The sequence below is a fragment of the Hemibagrus wyckioides genome, linkage group LG21 (genome assembly GCF_019097595.1).
Source record: "Hemibagrus wyckioides isolate EC202008001 linkage group LG21, SWU_Hwy_1.0, whole genome shotgun sequence".
NCBI lineage: Eukaryota > Metazoa > Chordata > Actinopteri > Siluriformes > Bagridae > Hemibagrus > Hemibagrus wyckioides.
In genome coordinates this window covers 17,092,577-17,113,678 of record NC_080730.1, presented here as the reverse complement: position 1 = coordinate 17,113,678, position 21,102 = coordinate 17,092,577, and the positions used below count along the sequence as shown (strand labels likewise).

Sequence of the window (21,102 nt, the reverse complement as noted above, 5' to 3'; positions counted from 1 at the left end):
TGATTCTGTTAATTCAATTTAATACATAAACAAATACATGAGCGCGAGGAGGGAGAGTGAACACAGAGAGATGAAGGGAGATGCAGGAAGAGGGAGAGGATGAAAAGAAGAGAGGTAAAGACACAGGGGGGTGAGGGAGAAGAAGAAGAATAAGAAGAGGAGGAGGCTCGTCTCGATAATGGCTCTAATAAAGCTCTCACGGAAAAGAAGACTAGAGGCCACCATGCAGCTCCTAAAGCAGCGCTCATAAGTTTCCCTGCACGGCCATTAAAAACCAGCAGTGCTACATCTTATTAGTCATGATTTAGCCTCTTCATTAGGGAGGTAACGTATTGTTACAGGTCAGGAATGCAAGTGTGTTTGCTGTTTTTTTGTTCCGCTTCTTCACAAGATCAGGATAATCAAAGGAATCCAGAAAGCTGATAAAGCCTTAGACAAATAGACAAACATGTACGGAGGGCACCACGCGAGAGCGTCACAGTGGCTCGTCTTCAGCGACGAATAAAGCAGCTCTTTCTCCCTCTGCCGTCTCTCTGACGCGGACAGATCCTTTTATTATTTTGGGGAAGACAGCTCTTTCCCTTCGGAGGGGCCTCACTTCAGTCCGGTGGACATTTCATGCTCTGGGAGCCCAGCCAATTGGAACCACACACACACACACACACACATGTACGACAAACACAAAAAGAAAAACTCTAACAAGCAAAGATTAAGCAGGGAAATAGAGACTGTTACAGTAATGAAAGATTTTCATCCAGGCAAGCCACCACAATTTCAGATTTTGCTCCAGTTCAGTGATGTGAGGATTCGGGTGTGGATGAAGAGCTCCATGTCTGTCAGTTGGATTCTTTTCTGTGTAGGCATATGACATTTGGGCTTTTAGTGTCGTCAAGCTCCACTGAAGCAATGCATTGTTTCCTGAACACTGTCACAGATGTTAATAATCTTTATCTTCAAACATGGCTGTCAAATAATGCATTTTGTGTGTGTGCGTGTGTGTGTGTGTGGCAGCAGGTGCAGAAAAAATAGCACATAATACAGTTCTGAGTCGATATTTAAACAAATCCCACTTTTCCACATTTCATTCGTATAGTTTAGCTCATCTTGCTATACTAATAAGGAGGATTAATACTAACACCGGGTCAGGTTGCTAGCTAAGAATGCTGGCTAGCAAAGCACACGACAATTATAGAGCTGTGAGGGATATGACGATAAGATGACGATAAGATGAGATTATTAACTGCATTAACATGGCAGAACTGACACACCGTGTGCGCTAAGCATGTAGGGAGGCCCCCAAAAACAATTACTCACTCAGCAGGTGTTTTTTTCAAGGAAGAAAAAATAACTCTGCTATAAAGATGGGCTGTTTAGCCGAAATGGGAGTTGAACTTTAAACGAAGCATCAAGCTTTACCAGTGAGTCACCTTTACTCGAAATATCAATTTTTTTAAATAGCCATTTTGTAAAATACAACACATATTTAGAATTAACATATGTTTACGTTCAGACATTATCTTGCTACAGAATTATTTGTCTCTGTTTTGAATCTGAACAGTGTTCGGAATAAAATGCTACCAAACTACCACCACCATGTTTCACACAAGTTATGGAAGCCTCATTTTTGTCCAGTAACCTGGTCGTATATATAATAGCTTTTGAGATGTTGTATAATAGAACATTTATGTCTTCAATTTCTAACAGTTAATAGTTATGACAGTCATAACGTGACTGGATTGGATTCAGGTTAAGGCAGACATTCACAGAAAAGATTTCAGGTGAGATAGACTCCCATTCCGTGTATGTCTGATAGCAACAAAGCAAGCATCAGACACTAAACGTGTCTTGGCTGATCAGCTGGTGAACTGGGAAGAAATAATTATTTTATTTTATTTTATTTTATTTTTATTTTTATTATTTTTACAAATGTAAGCTCATACTGGAAAAAGAAGGAATTAAATATGGATTAAAAACAAGGAAATAATCAGTAAAGGTATGTGTGATGTTGCCTCTTTGTGGTGTAAAAGAATGTCATGGAATCACTCAGCAACCCCAGAATTATTTTCTACATTTGTATTTTCATTGCATCTGCAACTGGAAACTGGTTTGTGTTATCACATATTACAACAGCTATAAACAACCCATCACTTAGTTAATAAAGTTAATAAAACAAACATTATCAAACAAATATATAAAAGTACACCTGTACCGTTTTTGACTGTAAAGAAATCAACACATCAACAATTACCCTACACACTGTTTACGTAAAGCATGCTCTATATAAGTCTCTCTGTAAGTTGTTGCTATAGAAACAAAAGCATATTAAAGCAGGAGCATTAGTATACACCTGTGCACTACTGTAAAAAAAAAAGATCTACAGCATCTGACCAATCAGAATTAAGAATCAAGGTATAAAGACAGAAGGAGATCAGAGAGTGTAATAGTTTTTTATCTATGGTGCTTTAAACCGCGCCCAAGTGCCTGGAATCCACAGGCCTTACTCATGGTCCGTATGTATATGTGTGTGTGTGTGTGTGAGATGGCAGAACTGGCCTGGCCTCACGTCTCTCCTCTTGGCCTCTCTGATTAGCCGCTGGCCCGGGCAGATCTTTGCTTGCTCCTCTGGGTTAAATGCTCTCCAAATGAGAGCCGGTTAAGGGCTGTTTCCTGCAGCCTCAGCTGCGAGCACATCTGGGAGAGAGAAGAGCGTCGAGCCCAACCGCCCCCCACGTGTTTGCTCACGGCTGGCCTGATTGCCTTTCCTTCCTCTGTCTCTCTCTTTCCCGGTCTCTCTCTCTCTCTTTTTCTTTCTTTCTCTCTCATGCACTCCACAGACTCGTTGTCCTTCCTCTCACTCCTCTCAGCGGTTTCAGAGGAATATGCACGAGAGAAAATGACGACTGGACAAGCGAACAGGAGAATGCACGGATTATCAGTGCGTATTCGTAATATTTCACGAGTATAGGTGAATCAGTGTGTGTGTGTGTGTGTGTGTGTGTGTAAGAATTCTTAACATACACTATGTTTAGTACATGACTCTGACTCAGACTGAAAAACCCCTAGACTGTGAAACCTCCAACTACCACAGAAGTGCTCAGGATACACACTCCCACACTAAGTGAGGTGGAATTCCCTCTGCAACAATGTGTGTGTGTTTGAGTTTGTGTTTGTGTGTTTGTGTGTAGAAGAGGCAGGGTGGGTTCATGTCTCTGTGAGTAAGCTCTTTTGCATAAACGCTTGAACGCTTGAGTGAAATCGTGTAATAATGGTGTGAAATCAGTAACAGGTTAAACACATGACTCATCTGTATATTTCATCAGATTTGATGATTTGCTTCAAAAGTTGTCTCAGGTTTACAAATGAGGAACAATTTACGTGAATTTCTAGGACTAGCGACAAAGGTTAAGGCTGGGTTAAGGGGCGGAGTTAGAGTGTGTAATTTTTTTGTTTTTTTAAATAACTGTATTTGTATGAAATGGATTCAAATCTAAGTTTTCCAGCATATTTGTAATGCTTTTTAATAGATTTTTATTTTTTTATTTTTTATTTTATTTTATTTTTTATTAGATTTTTTTTTACTGTATTTGTACACAATTGTACCAAAGCTAGGCAAATTGCACTGCATTTTTCCTGGGAGGAAAAGATTTGATCCAAAATGGTCTTAGATTTGCAATTTCGTAATAATTCACTAAGGTTAAGTTTAAGTTGAGGGGCGGAGTTAGGGGCGGAGTTTTTACCAACTGAGTTTCCCTCATTGACATGAAATTTCTTTAAATTTTTCAGTGAGATTTCATCCAAATTTGTCTCAGGTTTACAAATTTATCAGGGTAAGTTTAAGATTCTTTCGGATTTGTTTATTTTTTAATGACTGTATTTGTATAAAATTGATCTAACACTACGTAATAAAGTTGAAGGTTAAGGTTAGGGGCGGGGTTTGCTTTCTTAAGACTTATGAAGCAAATTCAACACTTTATTTTATTTATTTTTTATTTATTTATTTATTTGCATGGTCCAACAGGGTCTCGGGGATAAAAATCCATAACAGTTAATAAAAAATAGTTGCAAAGGTCAAGATTAAGGCTAGGGGTGGAGTTAGCATAAATTTATGATTATATTTATTTAAAAAATTGTTTTAAGTCCAACCAAGCTGTATTAGTTTAATAAAGATTTGCACATTTTAAGATAGATGTCATGTTTTGCTTCAAAATGGTCTCAGATTTAGACATTTGTAACAATTTACATGACTCAATTTGTACAAATATTTACATTTAAGGTGAGGTTTAGGGGCGGAGTTAGCATCTGTCATCTTTTATTGTATGATTCCGTTTGTATGAAAAGTTACAAAATTGCAAAAGGGGCGGGGTTATGTTTATACTCTGTTTACTACGCCACTATTATGAAATCTAACCACATTCATATGTCTGCTTGAAAATATAGCTAGTTTGTATGAAATAGAACCTCGAATGTTCATGACACATATAAGAGAAATTAGTGGATGATAAGTATTAAAACTTTATTTCTTTATTTGTGTAATGGAAAATGATAGAAACGTACAGTTCAGCAATATCACCTTGGCTAAGATAAGTCAGTGTTCCTTTTTTTGTTCCTTTTTCCTTTCTTTTAATAATAACAATCAAATAATATTTATAACAATAAACATACGGTTTTGAGGAGAGCCAAAAAAAAAAAAAAGAAATAAAGTGTGAAAATAAATTATCATAATAACAATTATAACAATAACGATAATAACAATCAAGCTTTATAAACATCTGTTTGCTTGCTAGTCATGTCCATAGAGTGTGTTCAGAGGCAGGCGTGTCCGTGGAGTGTGTGTATCCCAGCATGTTAGGCGTTTAAGAAGCAAATTTTCTTTTCTTGTGTTTTTCTCTGATTCAGAGTCCAAAAGCCACACACACACACACACACACACACATACATACACATAAGACTGGTGCACGCAAACAGAGACTCTGCTCTAACACACATCCTGTCTTTCCAGGCAGTACCAAAGTGACTCAGTACAAAAAAAAGAAATGCTAGTAGCGACAAATGTCCTCGCTCCTTTCACGCACTGTCCGTGATTCAGGGGACGAGAGAATTCATGAACAAGAAAAGTGTCCTTTTTCCACTTCTGGTTGTTTGTGTAAAAAAAAAAAAAGAACCAAAGCAAAAAACAAAAAAAGACAACCTCACCCAAGAGAGGTTGAATAGGAAGGTTTGTGGGATCCTCAGTGAGGCTCGGCCCAGACCGGCGAGCGACCCGTGTGGTGCGGGTGGCTGAACGTTGGATGGATGGGGGTCGGCGTGGGCAGCATGTGGCCCGAGTGGCTGAAGGGAGGCAGGTGGCCCATGTGGGGCATGTGGGCAGCCATGGCACCTGCAGCGCTTGCGAAGGACAACGTCTTGTCGTGCATGTTCTTGGAGAGCTCGTCGAAGCCCTCAGACACCCGCTTGTTTCGCTTGGACTTGCTGGACATCTTGCGGTTGCGTGTCTGGATGCCTTCTTTCTTCATCGTCAGTGGTCTGTTGACCTACACAGAGAGAGAAAGAGAAAGAGAGAGGCAGAGGGAGATGGATGTTAGATTGGTGAAGGTATCCATTTCAATCTGTGCCTGCAGGGACATTCAGCACATTTTTCAGTTATATAAATAACCTGCAAGGTATGACTTTTATTAACATGGAAAAAAAGAGTCCTTGTTTGAGAAATAAGATGCATTTAATTGCAGCTTTCTGAACAAGGGATTTCATTTAGCAGTTCTACTGAAGCGATGCCATTCTCAATTATAAAATGAAAAAAAAGATAAAAATAATAATGCCTCTGAGGCCAGCGCTGTTCTCAATTATTACAATAGCCATTGCTGTGTTGCGTGTCGTGATTTTGTTTCTTCAACCTGAATGTCAAGAGCAATTATAAATACAGTCAGCAAGACGGCCATCCCGAAAGAGGCCCAGCCGTTTTGTCGCGCTTGTCTGATTAGGCTGAAAATTATTTATTCATCGGATTAAAGCACCTAATAGAAGCCAAGCTTAACATAAAAAAGGGGGCGAACTTTCAGACGGCACTGAATTGGTTTAACAGACGCCGTGTGTGTGAATGGCCGTCCCATGCTCTGCTCCCTCCTGGGAATAACGCCTCCCATTGAAACAAAGCGGGATTAATCAAAAGCAAGAAACGGTCAGCGGCTTCTGCCTGACAGGAAAAAGCCGTCTTTGCGTCCCCATAGTCTCCTTCCCGTCTCCTAAATCGATAGAAGCTGTCCGCCCCTCTGACCGCGTCGGCTTGGCCTTTCCATGGCTGTGTTTTAGACGTGGAGCCTCATGAACCGTGCTAGTAACTCACTCGTTTTATGATGAGGTGGCGTGTGTTTGTGGAAGAGCTACACAAGCCCAAAAGAAAATGTTGGTAGCTGAAAAATCTATGATTTTTGAATGACTTTTTCATTAACAATGGACAGAAAACCCACTCTATTACACTCGCTTAAGCAGTCTGAACAAGTAGGCCTCTGGTAATCTGTAACCGAACTTTAACTAGCTAACTACATGACAACTGCTCCGTCTCTTGGCTTTCCTGTTTAACGATGGCAAGAAGGGGCAAAACATAAGGTTTTACTTTCAGGACCTGGGGAAAGCAAGTAATGAAATGCACGAAATAGCCAGCAACCACTTCCATTACAATACTCCTGTTAAAACTAGAACAACTTCCACATGTCATGAAAAAAACAAAGGTTCGACTTAACCCTCCTTCCAAATATCCAAACGAAAAATCTGTGGCCTTGAGTTGATTGTAAATATGAATTTAGACGCATGTTGTGTTGCATCTGCTTTAAGTAAAGAGTACGTCAAAATAACGATGACTAGAGTCTGACGGCGTACTGTTTAGACGTACTTAATCATATGGTTTTGAATCCAGAGGCCCTATAATGTACTGAATTGTGTGATAGTGTTGTGTTTGTTGATGTTGTGTTGATTACTTACGTTGTGGAGTTTGTAGTACAGGCCGCAGGCGTTGCACACCGGGTCTCCGTTGCCGTTGCGTCGCCACAGCGTGGTCGTAGTGGTCTGGCAGTTTGCACAGCAGGTTCCAGCTCGTCGTGCTGCCGACTGTGAACCAAAGCAATGACCAAAGGGTTAGGGCTGAGCAATATATCAGCTCTTAATGAGTATTGTGAAATTTGCTTGTGTGGTGTTGCTACTGCTCAAAAAATAATAATGCAGCCCAATCCTGACAGTGTTTTACGAGAGGTAACTCTGTTTGTGAGGTAACTCTGCAGCAATAAATATGCCTACTATATAATGTTTTGCTTTAAAAAACATGTAGAGTCGGTGTAAAAAATATATATATATATAGTTATTGCGTCATTACGTCATGTTGCTCTGATATATGTAATATACTTTATATCTCTGGTTTGGATATGAAATACATTTTGTTAGGCCTTGCTCTGGAGGAAACCCTGACACATGATAAAGATCTTTCTGGAAACGCTGGGATGATGGATATTATGACTACTTCGGAGCAGGCAGAATTTCAAAACTATCCCCAAAAAAACAGCATCAAAGCTAAACATACGAAATGGCTTATAGCGGAGTCGGGTTAATTAAATAGATTCTGTGCATTTATGCAAGCTTAATTCAATTTTCCAATTTGCACCATCTTTGCGTCTGGCAAGATTTTGCTGGCTCTGCATTTCATGAAATGTCGCATTTCAGTAAATTTAAGCTACCAGATCCGTCATTAGTTTATCCTATTTCGACGCATTATTTCTCTTGATCCTGAGTGTAGCGCTGTGGGGGTGCCGCGTCTCTGTTCGCATTGTGTCCATTACAGATCAATTTTTCACACATAATAAGAAACATTTATAGGCGCACAATACAATCCCCCTGCAGCCGGGTACGCGCCGCCTGCGCACTTTCTGTTCCATTTACAATTTACGTGACTATTACCTCAACGGACAAAATGACTCTTTAGACACAGACCCAAAAAAATGCCTCTTTTCATTCACATTTAAGAATGTATAGACAGCGACAAAAAAACACGCCATGCATTCCGACGCTAAATGCCAACCGAGCAGGACAAACAAGAGCGCGCGAGCGCCTAAATCCGGGGATTTTCCGCTCGCCGACCCGCACCGCGCGCTCCCGCGCTCCTCTGCTTAATCGCTTTCCACTGCCGAGCCTGGCGGGTCCATACAAAATTCACTGGGGTTTGTTGAAGACGGAAACACCCGGGAGCCGTGGTTTCCTTATCTGGCCTGGCCACATATCCGGATAGGAAACAACTGGACGGCCTTTGAACGGGGAAGGGCTCCGAAAACACAGCGGCCCAAAAAACGCACAGCGCTAGTTGCTGTGTACCCTGACTCCATGGAAAAATGGGTTTATGGGCTTTTTCATCTATTATTTGGAGGGCATTGAACGAGCTAATGTCCCATAGAACAAAATGTTTGCGACTGCCGCATAATAATCATGATGATAATAATAATAATAATACAATCTCACTCTAGAAAAAATGGTATCTTCTCTCTATAGTACCTTTACAGCCCAATTTTTACAATCCAAATATGTACCTATTTTTAATATAACCTATAAATATTTTTAAAGGGATACTTATATACCTTATACCTATGTTTTTCTACTGCTACTTCTACTACTACTACTACTACTAATAATAATAATAATAATAATAATAATACATTAATTAAAGAATTCATTAATGGTTTAAGTCATTTACAAGTAAATGTAAAAGTCATTATTCGTTTTAGATACAGTGTACCATGTAGACGACCATTCCTTCACAACAAAATCTTTCCTAATACGCTTTTCATTCCTTGACATTAGAGAAACTCGGAGAGAATTCCCTCAGAGACGTGCATCTTCCGTTCTGACGGTCACTCAGGCAAGTGCAAATTCAATTAGAACAGCCGCCTAATGGAATAAGACTGTCCCACTCAATTAAAACGGCGTGCAGGGTCGGCTGAGAAAAGAATGCGAGCAAACCAGTAAAGAGAGGTCTTGAATAGATTTTTAAATACTTCTCTCTCTCTCTCTCTCTCTCTCTCTCTGTGTGTGTGTCTGTGTCTCTCACTCTTACTGTAATTTTTTTTCTGTGTGAGGGTATGTAAACAGTTTAAGTAACTCCAAATGTCGCAAACATGTTAAATCCGCTCTGTGAATCGCTTTAAAACTCCAAATCCGTTCCCTTGGGTTACTCATGCATTGATTTTTTTATTTTTTTTTTTAAATGATGGGATACAATTTGCATAAAAGCTTGTTGTTTTCTCATGCCAGCATAAAAATAAGCCTAGTTATAAAATATGAGTATTTTTTTCCTCCCTAATATATTTTGAATATAAGTGGAAAGCTAATAAATACTATTAAACAGCTGTACTCAATTTTTATTTTTTATTTTACATTTCAGAATTAAATATATATATATATATATATATATATATATATATATATATATATATATATATATATATATATATATACATTGGTTTAAAATACTTTCATAAACTGAGTTTGTGTTAGAAAATGGACTGATGACTAAAATTGGGATTTATTTTAAACTCATACTTTTAGATTAGATATGTTTTGGCATCAAAAAATTCATCTAAATTGTATTTGAATGTGCAAAATATTTATTTTCCCAGAGATTGATATCTAAAATCTATTTAATACGTAAGATCCGTATGTGTTCGAAGTTATCAGCAGTTAGAGGAACTGCAGATTACGTGATGATCAGTCCAATTTTGGAAGCATGGACAGGTTAGTCTACGTAGACTACTTCCTGTCCCCGTGCTGCGGTGTTAATTAAGCTGGGTTAGGCATCGTGGGCATTGGTATCAGTAACAGTATCAGAACTAGCAGCAATAATGATAGCAGCAACAATGGCAATAGTAGCAGTATTGTAACAGGCGGTGTAGGGGATCACCGGGGGGTGAGGGCGACAAACAATTCCAGGAAGATCATAGGGAAAATATAACTTTCCTGGAATTGTGTGTATTCTCTCTGCTTCAGGCTCCTATTTAGCCCTCATGTGCAAGTGTGTTTGTGTGAGACTATGTCGGGAATGTGCTACTTACCAGTCTGCGTTTGGGCTTGATCAGGGGCCGGTTCTGACCGTTCATCTTGTGGTAGAGGCCGCAGGCATTGCAGAGGTAGTGGCCTGTTCCATCTCTCCTCCAGAGAGGGGTGGAGGTCGCACCACAGTTCACACACTCACGGCCCTCTGTGCAGAATTCAGAAGGAGGGAAACCAAAGGGAATTTTATATAATTAAGAAGTTCACGTCACATCCGTATACTAATCAACTGAAATGATCTGAGGCGGCAAAAACGTGCGAGGGCTCCAAATGAAGGCACACAGGAGTGCACAGCTCATAAAGGAGCAATCTGGTCAGGTACGCTGTCCAAGTTAATTAGCCAATATGTAATCTGACCATTCCCATCGATAGCGCATTAAGCTGTTCCTCATGATATAAAATCTCTCTCAAAGAATGATGAGAACAATACACATCCGTGCTTGGCTGACCCCAGGTCTGTCGCTCAGCCCTGGTGAATCAGGAAGAATCAGAATGGACATAGACACCTACATGTAAAATAATCCACTAAAGCATGGCAGAGAAGCAGCGAGTGTCTAAAACCCAAGGAGCCCATTGAGAAACAGTATTACATAATTTATTGCTGAACATCTCTGTGTCTCTCAGTTTGCAATATACACAACATTAGCATGTACAGTGCAAGTTTATGGCTTGTAGACCCAAAGCTCAGTCGCTGATGTAACACCTTAATTATATACTTCAAACAACTTGGGAGTTTCTATGCCCTAATTTGGCTATGTCAACTTAACTCTTAGAAACCATTCTCATGTATATTTACTCATGCAAAAAAAAAAAACATCTAAACCTTATTGGAGATGACTTGGTGCCTTAATTCATTCCACCTCTCTTCTCATGGGTGTCTCTCCAAGGAATCATGCCTCTATTATTCTCTTTCTAATGTGAGGGACAAGCTGTCCCACCCAGACCAGAGAAAGAGTCCGCCCAGGACAATAGTGGTGCTCCTTTTGAAGTGTATGTTTAGTAATTCGGTCATGTTGCTGCATTTCTCTGTGTCACCATTCCTGTTAAGCAGACAAAGCGGTATCGGTGTGTTTGAGCTAACCTATGGTTGTGGGGAGTGTTAGAACAAAATGGCCACAGGGCCAGTAGGTTGGGCCCTGTGCTTCAGGCCATCTCAGAATAGAGGTCATTCAAAGATGACCAAACACAGAGTTTCATTCTACTGACCCCTGAGATGACTTAGATTCCACACTGGATTTGTTTTTCATAGGTGTAGGACTGAACTCAGATTTTACCCCATGCTGTAGTAAACAAGAAACAAATATACTTATGACTAGATAGATAAACTCTCTAGATTAGAAATATAATATTAAATCTACCAGAATTATTTTTTTTTGTTGGTGCTCCTTTTTTTTAATAGCTGATATTGCATTCAGGTGCTTTAAGATAAACGTGCCAAGAGGGAAGGATTTCATGGGATTGTCCACGTTTGATGGAAATTACATATGCAGCTTTGTAATGACGACAGGCTCCTGTCCAACTCACATTGTTCAGATCACCTTACCAGAACACTGTGCCAGAACACACATCTTAGCTTTTACTACAAGACGTAAGAAGGGAAGAACATGGCATTTTATACAAAATTGTTATTAGATCTGTACACAACTATGCTAGATCTGGTATATGTATGAAATCACATTAGGCTAGGGTTTAGCTAATCAACCTTGTACATTGTTATTTGTAAGGTCACTCTCATTCTCTCTTAAATAGGGTACTAAACTGTAGCTTTCCTTGTAGCTGGTTCTGTGCTTTTACCCTTTGGTTAATTACATGCATCTCGGTAAAAGGTATATAAAATAAAGGCTCAAAAGACAATAGGCGAACACTTAAAGAAAGCACTTCAGTGACAAGCAATGGTGCCCTGTTTTCTGATTCTGATTTTTTTATTACTGTGTAATAATAATAATAATAATAATAATAATAATAATAATAGTTATTAAAATAATAAATGTATAATTAATTATTAAGTTCACTGACATGTTCAGCCTATTTGCATGTAAGCCATTTCATCTAACACTATAACAGATTAAGTTAAGATTAATTATTGCTATAATTAAACTTATACTTTTAAATATAACGCTTTTGAGCAACAGGCGCGAGACTCGTGAGCCTGGTCCCGGTTTGTTGGCTTTAGGGTCGCGAGGGAGGGGTGCAGGTCGTGATTTGTTCAGTCAAAGGTACACAGGATGTGGCAGGAGCCAGCGCGTCGTGACTCCTGCATGTTTTAAAAGCGCAATGGAGCCCGGTCAAGCGAAAACAAAACGAGAGGCTCAAAGCCGGGAGAAAAGCGCGCGCGTGCGCCTTGACTGATTTAGGGCTTTATTCAGTTTTATGACAATAACAACAGCTTTAGCTTCACATTAAATTTATTTTAGGGAACATTAAAAAAAACCCTAGTGTGGGATTACCAACTCTAGTGGTAAATTAGTTGGATTAACTCTTAGTGTTTATTCATCTCCCATTGGACAGATAAAATGCATGGCCTATTATTATTATTATTATTATTATTATTATTTCATTGTGTGTCTCATTTGTGCTTTATTTATTTTTGTCCAAGCATTTTGCACTCAATATCATTTGTCTTTTCTCATGTATGTTAAGCCTCTTTAAGTGTTTCTTTCAACTCTGTGACTTTTTTTTCACTTAGCAATGACTCATCTGGACGGGACCCATCACTGTCAACAACTGAAGTTTTTTTTCCTCAAGAAGGGCCTTGAGGAGGGGAAAGCTAACCATGTGTCTCGATATTATCTAAAACTTCCAAATATTGAACACACACAACTCAAATCATAGAAACACGTGTCAAGTCTGTCCCAAATATACCAGTTTGTCGGCGCTATTTATATATAGTTATACATTTCGAGATTGAAAGAGTGCCATTAAAACTGATACCTTCTTGAGAAAAATTAATTTTATAATCCCACCTCGAGTCCAGAAAACCCTTAGTCCAAAAATAACCCTCATATAAGGTTTATACCAAAATACCAACAAAAAGCATTATGAATTATACGTCTGTGAGGTTAAATGTGAATTTGACTCCATGTCTTGTTCAGTAAATGTTGATGCAACTCACCCGAGCTGGAGCGTGCCTTGCTCTTGCATTTGGGCGCGAAGCTGGAGGACGAGCCACTGAGTAGGTTAGGATGGAAGAGCCCGGCTCCGTAGTCGTGCGCCGCGGGCAGTGAGTAAGTCGGGTACGTGGGGATCGGGTGATGCGTGGACGGCGTTTGCGGCGCGCTCATGGCCAGGCCACCCCTGAGAGGGCTGCATCCCTCCATCTTCATACCGTCACCCACTTGGTACTTGATTGACTCCTTTTCGTCCATTCGCGTGACCGAGGAGGAGGAGGGAGACGACGGTCCCGGGTCTGGCGACACGTCTTTCGGAGGCGTGGGAGGGAAGTTGTAGAGCGGGTGCGGGCTCGCGTGGCTCGGCGCTAGAGAGGCGGAAGCCGGCGCAGTGGCCGAGCCGCCGCTGCAAGCGTAACTGGCGCTGGTGGCGTGAAGCCCGGCTTTGCTGAACGGACTGACCGCCCAGGCGTTGTGGTGCGCGGCTGAGAGGGCCGCCTTGCTCCCGTCGAGCCACGAGAGGCCGGGACTGTGGAGGAGATGCGGACGGCAAACCGGGCTCCCACTCAGTCGAGCTGTAAACACAATTGATTTTTTTCCTCACATTAATTCATAATCACGTACTTATAAAACTCACTGATTTGGAACAATAGCTGTCAATTTTTTTGAGTTGCGACAGCGCGCACATTTGTATTCCTGCCCCGTTTCCTACCTGTTGATTCGGTTCCCGCATAACACAAACTCGACATCTTCTTCAAACCGTATCTAATAGTGGCTAACTATCCAAATGTTCACATGAAGGGTTTTAGCCTAGAGTCCAGTCAAAAGGAAAGCCAACGCCTGAACGTAGTCTTCTTGGAAATTATTACACATCAGGCAAATAAATAAAATATATATATATACCTTTTTCATAAAAGCGCCGTTGAGCCGACTTCTGCTCCCCGCACAACTTACAGTAGGTAAGTGAACAAAGGACTGTTATCAGTGAATTTTTTTCGTTTTTTATTTTGTATCCGGGAAATGCCTCTCTCTCTCTCTCTCTCTCTCTCTCTCTCTTTCTCTCTCGCTCGCTCGCTCTCTCTGGCCCAACAGCCAAGAGAAGAAGTGACACGAACTTCCCTTTCCTCCCTATCATTTTCTGAAGATTTTTTTCTTTTCTGTTTTAAACTTCAGGCCACGTTTCATCGCGATGGCAGGTCAGCATCATTAACTGCAGTATAGCTAGAATCATTTCTAGTTCGATCAAAAACAAACAGCATAACAATAATTAACCTTATGCAGTAGTAGATGTGAAGCAACAACTTTCACATTTTTTGAATTGCAGCTGATTGCAAAGCAAAAACCATGCAGACAAGTTGTCACCAGGGCTAAATTTGTTTACACAAACCCTCTAGTCCTGTCTTGTTAAAGAGTCGATGAAAAACAAAGATAAGGCCACTATAATCCCATGCAAATGTTCGAGGAAAAAACAAACGGTAAAATACACTGATATGATAACTGTGTTATAATACATTTGTAGATAGATAAATAGAAGTTATATATATATATATATATATATATATATATATATATATATATATATATATATATATATATATATATATATATAACCATATAACAAGCCAATGGCAAAAGATCAAAACATAAAGATAAACATTTTTCAATCAGTTCTGATAAAACTTACCGTGAGCTTGGCTGTAGGACACTCTTGCCCTTGAGTTAGGGTAGTACGGATTGCCTTGCGAGTCCAAGTGATTTAGAAACACGTCCACTTCGTCCGGGGGCAAAAGCGGTGCCATAGGCTCCATGTAGTTGTGTGTGAGGCCGTGGTGATGTGAGTCCGGGTGCTGGCCGTTGAGCACCGCGTGATGATGCGCCATCCACCGAGACTGATCTGCCGCCACTTCCATACCTGAAGCCTCCGTGCAGACTTGTCAGTAAATAAAAATCAAAATTTCCTGTTTTTTTTTCTTTAATTAAATGTAAATCTTTTTATCTGCAGTATTAGGGCAGCTTTCTAAAAAGCCAAGCTCATCTATAGTTCCCAGAATGCAAAGTATTTGTGGTTAGTCTACTGCGAAACAAGAAAAGGCCCAAATAGTGGTTGAAAACGCGTCCTTTTCACTCTGTAAATAGTTGTTGTCGTTTGGATGATGAAGATGATATGCTTAGAGTCCTCAGATACTCAGATACACCTGCAAAAACAAAAACATACAGGTAGGGCACATGAGTCTATATGCACATTGTTAATTTTGCACATCGTTCAGATAATGCGAACAAACATGGCGATTTATTTATTTATTCAAAATACCGACGCGGATAACATAAAATGTCATATTAACATCTTTTTCAGTTGAACGTGAACAAAAACTATTTTGGCTCAAGTGGTACTTACTGCGCACGGCTGCATTTCACTCCTCCTCCTTCACTGTTTTTTTTTATCTCTTGTTAGTCCGTTTGCAAATAAAGTTAATCCCCAAGCTGCATCTTGACATTTATGTCGCGGTTATGTGTTGTTATGTTTTTCGGCTGTTAAACGCGCACTCTTCAGTGTTGCGTTGTTGTCTCCGTCCTGCGCGCTGCTTGTGTTTCTTTTAATGAATCGCGCTCGCGTTCTGTCGGACCTGGCGCAAGCAAATTCCATATCACGCGAGTGTGGGCGGAGTCATGGGATGTTAGCGACCTCCCGCCTGCCAATGGCAGAGCGAGGTAGACGTGATAGGCTCATAGTGGCCTATGAAGCGCTGAGAGAAGCATCAATCAACGGCGCGCTATATTGATATACCGTTTCTTATAGCTTCATGCTTTGCATATATAATCCTTTTTTTACACACCAGCCCAGAAAATGACCATAAAATTCTGTTTTTTTGTTTGTTTTTATGTATAGAAATATTCTTAGTTTTGTCTTTCATATTTTTAATTAAGCATAATATTTTGTCAGTTCAATGCACCATATGTATTATCATGTATGTTTAAAAAACACCATGATGCATGGAAATAAAACATTTGGTGTAATGACATGACAGATTAGGTCTTAAATCAAGTAAACATCAGGTCTTTGTTGCAATTTTAAAGAGCCTGAAAGAATACTGCAATAGATATTAGGTCTATTATTGGTGCCGTAAAGAAAATCATATATTAAAAAGAGAGAGAGAGACAAGGTTTCAATCGTGCCGTCATTAAGACGTGCTTAAGCTGCAAATGTTGATTTTCACGTACAGTTGTAACGCAAACAAACACCAGTCCTAACACCCCGGGCATTAATTTGGGGAGGAGCGCTTTATGGCCTTTAAAGTGGGCGCCATTGTTTCGAGCGTCTAATTGTTTTTAATTAGTAGTCGCTGCATTCCTCTTGCGCAAACATTGTTTTTTTTCGCAGGCGATCTCGGGCGATCAAACGTCGTTTTGCATCTTAATAGTCAGCCCCCTTTCCCCCTCTGCCTGGCTGGTGCCGACAGGTCGCATGGGCTTGTCCGAAACAAGAGCCAATTGGTGGCCATTAGCGAGGCTTCGTTAATTCGCGCTGGCGGTGAAACGCGCAGGCCGGACCACCACAGGCATTAAGACACAGCGTCGCCAATTAGCTTGATAAGACCTTAGATAAACGTTGGAGCCAGGTCAGCTCAAGAACAGGTTCGAATAATGTAGAAGAAACTATTACACGGCTTTCACCGTAAAATAAAATGCGTAAAATTTGCATAGCGCACAAACGTTACTGTCTTTTTGAAATGAAGGCACCAATAAATTATGGTTTATTTTTTAAAGAAATAATCCTATTGTTATAATAATAATAATAATAATAATAATAATAATAATAATAATAATAATAATAATTATTATTATTATTATTATTATTATTATTATTATTATTACACTCGAGTTAGCTTGCCTGCTTGCAGGTAACTTCAGCCCAGCCCAGTTTCGTTTCGTTTTTTACAAATCGCCCTTGATCTTCAGTTTCGCACCTTTTGTACCTCTACGGTCTCTGACATCTTGTACTAACACTTTGCGTTTATTAATTATTCATTTACCTCCTCTGGATCAAAGGGAGCACTGTAAACGCTTTCTAAAGCCTGCCTGCGACCTGACTGTTCAGCTTTTTTGGTGGAGTTTCTAGCTTTTTTGAGCACGTAATTAGGATGTAAATAGTCTCAGGTGAATGAAGCTAACATCGTCATGATAAAAAAAAAAGAAAAAGGTCTGGAACCCTGATTAACCGAGGTGTCATGCTTTATTAAATCAGCACCAGGCATTTGTCGTGAATTCATAATGTACTTTCCTTTTTTTATTTTCCTTCACAAATGGTGGCATTTACACTGCCTCGAAAGTGTAAGAGGTCAAAGATTGTCTGAACAAAAAGATGATTGACAGATAATAACTGGAACTCAGCAACTGACCTGTCGTCTCCACGTCGTTTTGACGTCACCACATCTAAAGAGATTCGAAGAGAAGATGAATCTGGGCGCACGCGAGGGACTTTATTTAAGGGACTTTATAAAAAGGGCGGTAGACTTCATTTACAGCAGCTATATATTATGAAAAAATTCTCACCCCGTTTTCAATGAGTGCATCCACAATGTTTTAGTTAGCCGTGAGAGCTCTCCAGTCCACATTCCAGTTGCATGCTGTGTTGCTTACATATCTACATCTATGTTGGTTTGCTTTATAGTGGTCATCCTTATGCACTTGTAGTAGTGTGTGTTAATATCTAGCTCTAATAACCACCGTCTATTTGATGCCTACATCCCTTTGTTTTCATGGCCAGATGTGCAACTCCCCTGGACTGTCAGTGGCTAAAACTAATAAACAGTATATTGCTTAAAATGGTGCATGGGCTGTCATGCAGTTTATAAGAACTCACATGACATTGGGAGAATATATGCAGCCAGAGGCCTGCAGAGACTATACCACTGACATCAAGGAATAAATTGTGGTCAAAAGTTGTGAAATATCTTTAGGAATGACCAGCATGGCGCCAAAATGGATCACGATGACATTACAATCTAAAGCACCCTAGTTTATTAATTGTAAAACAAAAGTGTGGGTAGTATTTTCCCCAAACATGCTATTAATAATGGTCATTACATTTTGGTAATTAAAGATTTATCATCGCTTATTAAATGCTTTACAAAGTGTGTAATATACTAATGGTGTGGAATGGTTGCCCTAACTGTCGTCTTTAACATGAATGATGCTAATGACCCTCCTCACCTGATTGACCCTGACCTAACTTGTCTTCCCATCAGGCCTCTTTGAAGGAGATTTGTGTTAAACGCTTGCTAGTAATCCACCAGGTATCTACACTGCTTAGAACAAAGATGAAGGATGTTCTCTAAAAATAAAACCCCTCAGCATCTCAGCATCTTCTGCATGGAGGAGGGGATAAGATGATCTCAAGGGCACTTTTACACGAGTGAAGACTCTAACGTGCACAATAAGCTGAGCACTGCTCCTGGCAACATATACGATGCGCGTCCGGAGTGAATGATGTCATCAAGGTCCGATTTTACCTGGTCTTAACCAGGGCTTAATGCGTAATAGAGTAAAGTCCCTTTAATTAACAGGTGCCACAAAAAGGGGTGCGTCCTCTACATGGCGCGTTTATCATTCTCCCAAGGGTTAAAGGAGAAGGGAGGGAGGGGGCTATAGGAGGGTCTGTGAAGATAAGCAGACGCAGGGAGATGGGGCAATGACTCAGAGCAGCTGAACCAGCATTGTCCTTTACTTACGGGTAATTAGATTGGGACAGGGTAACGGCGGCCAGCAAGGCGAAGTCACTCTCTCTCTTTCTCTTCCTATTTTCACCTCTCCACCGATTCGAGGCGTTTACCTACAATCCCTCCTTCCCTTCCATAACCCGTCCTTACTGTCTCCATCTTGTGCTTTTCGCTTTTTTTTGCGGCGGAATGATTTTGTGTGTGTGTGTGTGTGTGTGCGCGCGAGCGTTCTCAAATGAGTAAACCAAAAGTTTCCAAAGCAGTGTGACTTTGATCAGCAATGAGGTTATAAATCTCCGTCGTGATGACAGCTCGCCTTTCTGTCTGAATGCCTTTGCTCCTTATGTTTGAATGGGCTCATTCACAATACTGTAGAGTTTTACGCGCATGCAGCCAAATTATGCTTGCATGCGTTATTGCATTGCATTACAATCACGCAGCCTATATTTTTTCCACAGTAGAAATGACATCGGCACATATTAAATAGTATGTGCAATCTTTATACTCCGGTCAAGCGAGCTTTAAAAATGACAGTGGAGATGCAACTGTGCACGAGACTCAACACCCTCGCTACACCCACGCTAATACATAAGAATAGCATATGCAATTACATATATAAAGCATATTAAATTTTATATATATATATATATATATTAAAAACAATGTATTTCGTACAGTTAAAGATGTTCAATTAGGACATATTTTTAAAAACAACACTGTCTATCTATCCATTGCAATATAATTTACAGTAAACCATCAGCAAATAAAATTGCCGACATTTTTGCTGGGCTAAATGCGTCCATTATTATATTTTTTCATTTTTTAAGGGATTTTTTTTAAATACTTATCCGTATTTTGACTGCATGTGATCGTGAGAAATTAAATATAATAATAATAATAATAATAATAATAATAATAATAATAATAATAATAATAATAATAATCCACACTGGATATTAATCATTTTTCTAAAATGTGACAATTGTAGAGCAGTAATAATAATAATAATAATAATAATAACAATAATAATAATAATAATAATAATAAGTTGTCGTTTATTATTATTATTATTATTATTATTATTATTATTATTATTATTATTATTAATGCACCATTTAACAACACAGCAAAATCAACATTCACACATGCGCCTCGAACACCGCATAAATCGAAAAAAGATTCATCCTTGTAATCCCAGAGTGCCACCGCTGGCACATAGCTCATTAAATCGGTTTGCATGCCGGTGTGTGTGTGTGTGTGCTGAAGCTACTCATATATAATACGCTTAAAAAGAAAAATGCATGCAGCTTATACTTTCTTACCCGCTTTTTCTTTTCGTCCTGTGTCTTCGGGAAATCTCTCCTTCTTGGAGGCAAAGTCCGTGCGCCGTGTCGGTGCGTATTGGACAGTGTGCAGTGATTTCGGCTCGGTTGGCAGGGACAGACCTGAACTGCCGCAGAGAAATTAATAAAACAAACTGACGAGCTCTCTCCGGTGGCTCGTAGTTGTATTTAGGTTGTTCGTCTGTGTTTGCTCTCTCTCTCTCTCTCTCTCTCTCTCTCTCTGTGTGTGTGTGTGTGTGTGTGTATGTGTGTGTAAACTTGAGGAATAAAGTACGGCTGCAGACACGTAGCCGTGCGCTTCAGCCAATCTGAGGCTTCGACCAAAACGCTATGAAAAATAGCACGCCACCTATGGTTAATAAGGTGGTATATTATTATGTTTTATGTTTTATGTTTTGGTTGTTGGTTTAGTTGTATGCATATATACTATGTAATAATATGGATGTCCACTGGTCGCTCGAGATTTCAATACCTGGAATCTGGACTTGAAACTGCTGGCATGTTTTTCGTTTCGTTCACGCATCTAATCAAACGTGTGCACGCGTATTGCTATGCATGCAATGGCTAGGTTGCGGATAAAGCTCCACGTTTCGCAAAGGATTCACACATATAGTCAGGGGCTGTTCGGAATGCATTATTTGAGATATCATGTCGCCTAGTTAATAGACCTAGTCGGAATAAAAATGGCGATAGAGTGGAGCATTGTGACTTGGGCATCGACTTGGCCCCTGTTCCCTGCTCTGCAGATGCTTTCTGAAGTGGTTTGAATATGTATATCTTTTGCTTGCATTAGAAGGCGACCCTGGCTTAATGAATTCAATCCCCCTGCTTGATCGTGTCGATAAAGTGAGAGGC

The 21,102-nt window shown here is 39.9% G+C and overlaps 1 protein-coding gene across 6 annotated transcripts; it reads right to left on the bottom strand.

Moving 5' to 3' along the window:
• Positions 1–4,505: 4,505 nt before the first annotated feature.
• Positions 4,506–20,474, bottom strand: gata2a (GATA binding protein 2a). 6 transcript variants are annotated; one of them, XM_058373965.1, is made up of 6 exons: positions 20,227–20,474; positions 14,872–15,382; positions 13,194–13,762; positions 10,083–10,241; positions 6,976–7,101; positions 4,506–5,531 (listed from the first exon to the last, which is right to left on the bottom strand). In XM_058373965.1, exons 2-6 carry the CDS (start codon positions 15,095–15,097, stop codon positions 5,229–5,231), a joined length of 1,383 nt encoding a protein of 460 aa, XP_058229948.1. In that variant the 5' UTR covers positions 15,098–15,382; positions 20,227–20,474; the 3' UTR covers positions 4,506–5,228. The 6 variants fall into 6 exon arrangements, with proteins under 6 accessions (XP_058229948.1, XP_058229947.1, XP_058229950.1 ...); XM_058373964.1 differs by lacking the exon at positions 20,227–20,474 and adding an exon at positions 15,583–15,843; XM_058373967.1 differs by lacking the exon at positions 20,227–20,474 and adding an exon at positions 15,583–15,834 and having other exon boundaries at positions 10,083–10,228; positions 13,193–13,762.
• Between the last annotated feature and the right edge of the window lie 628 nt (positions 20,475–21,102).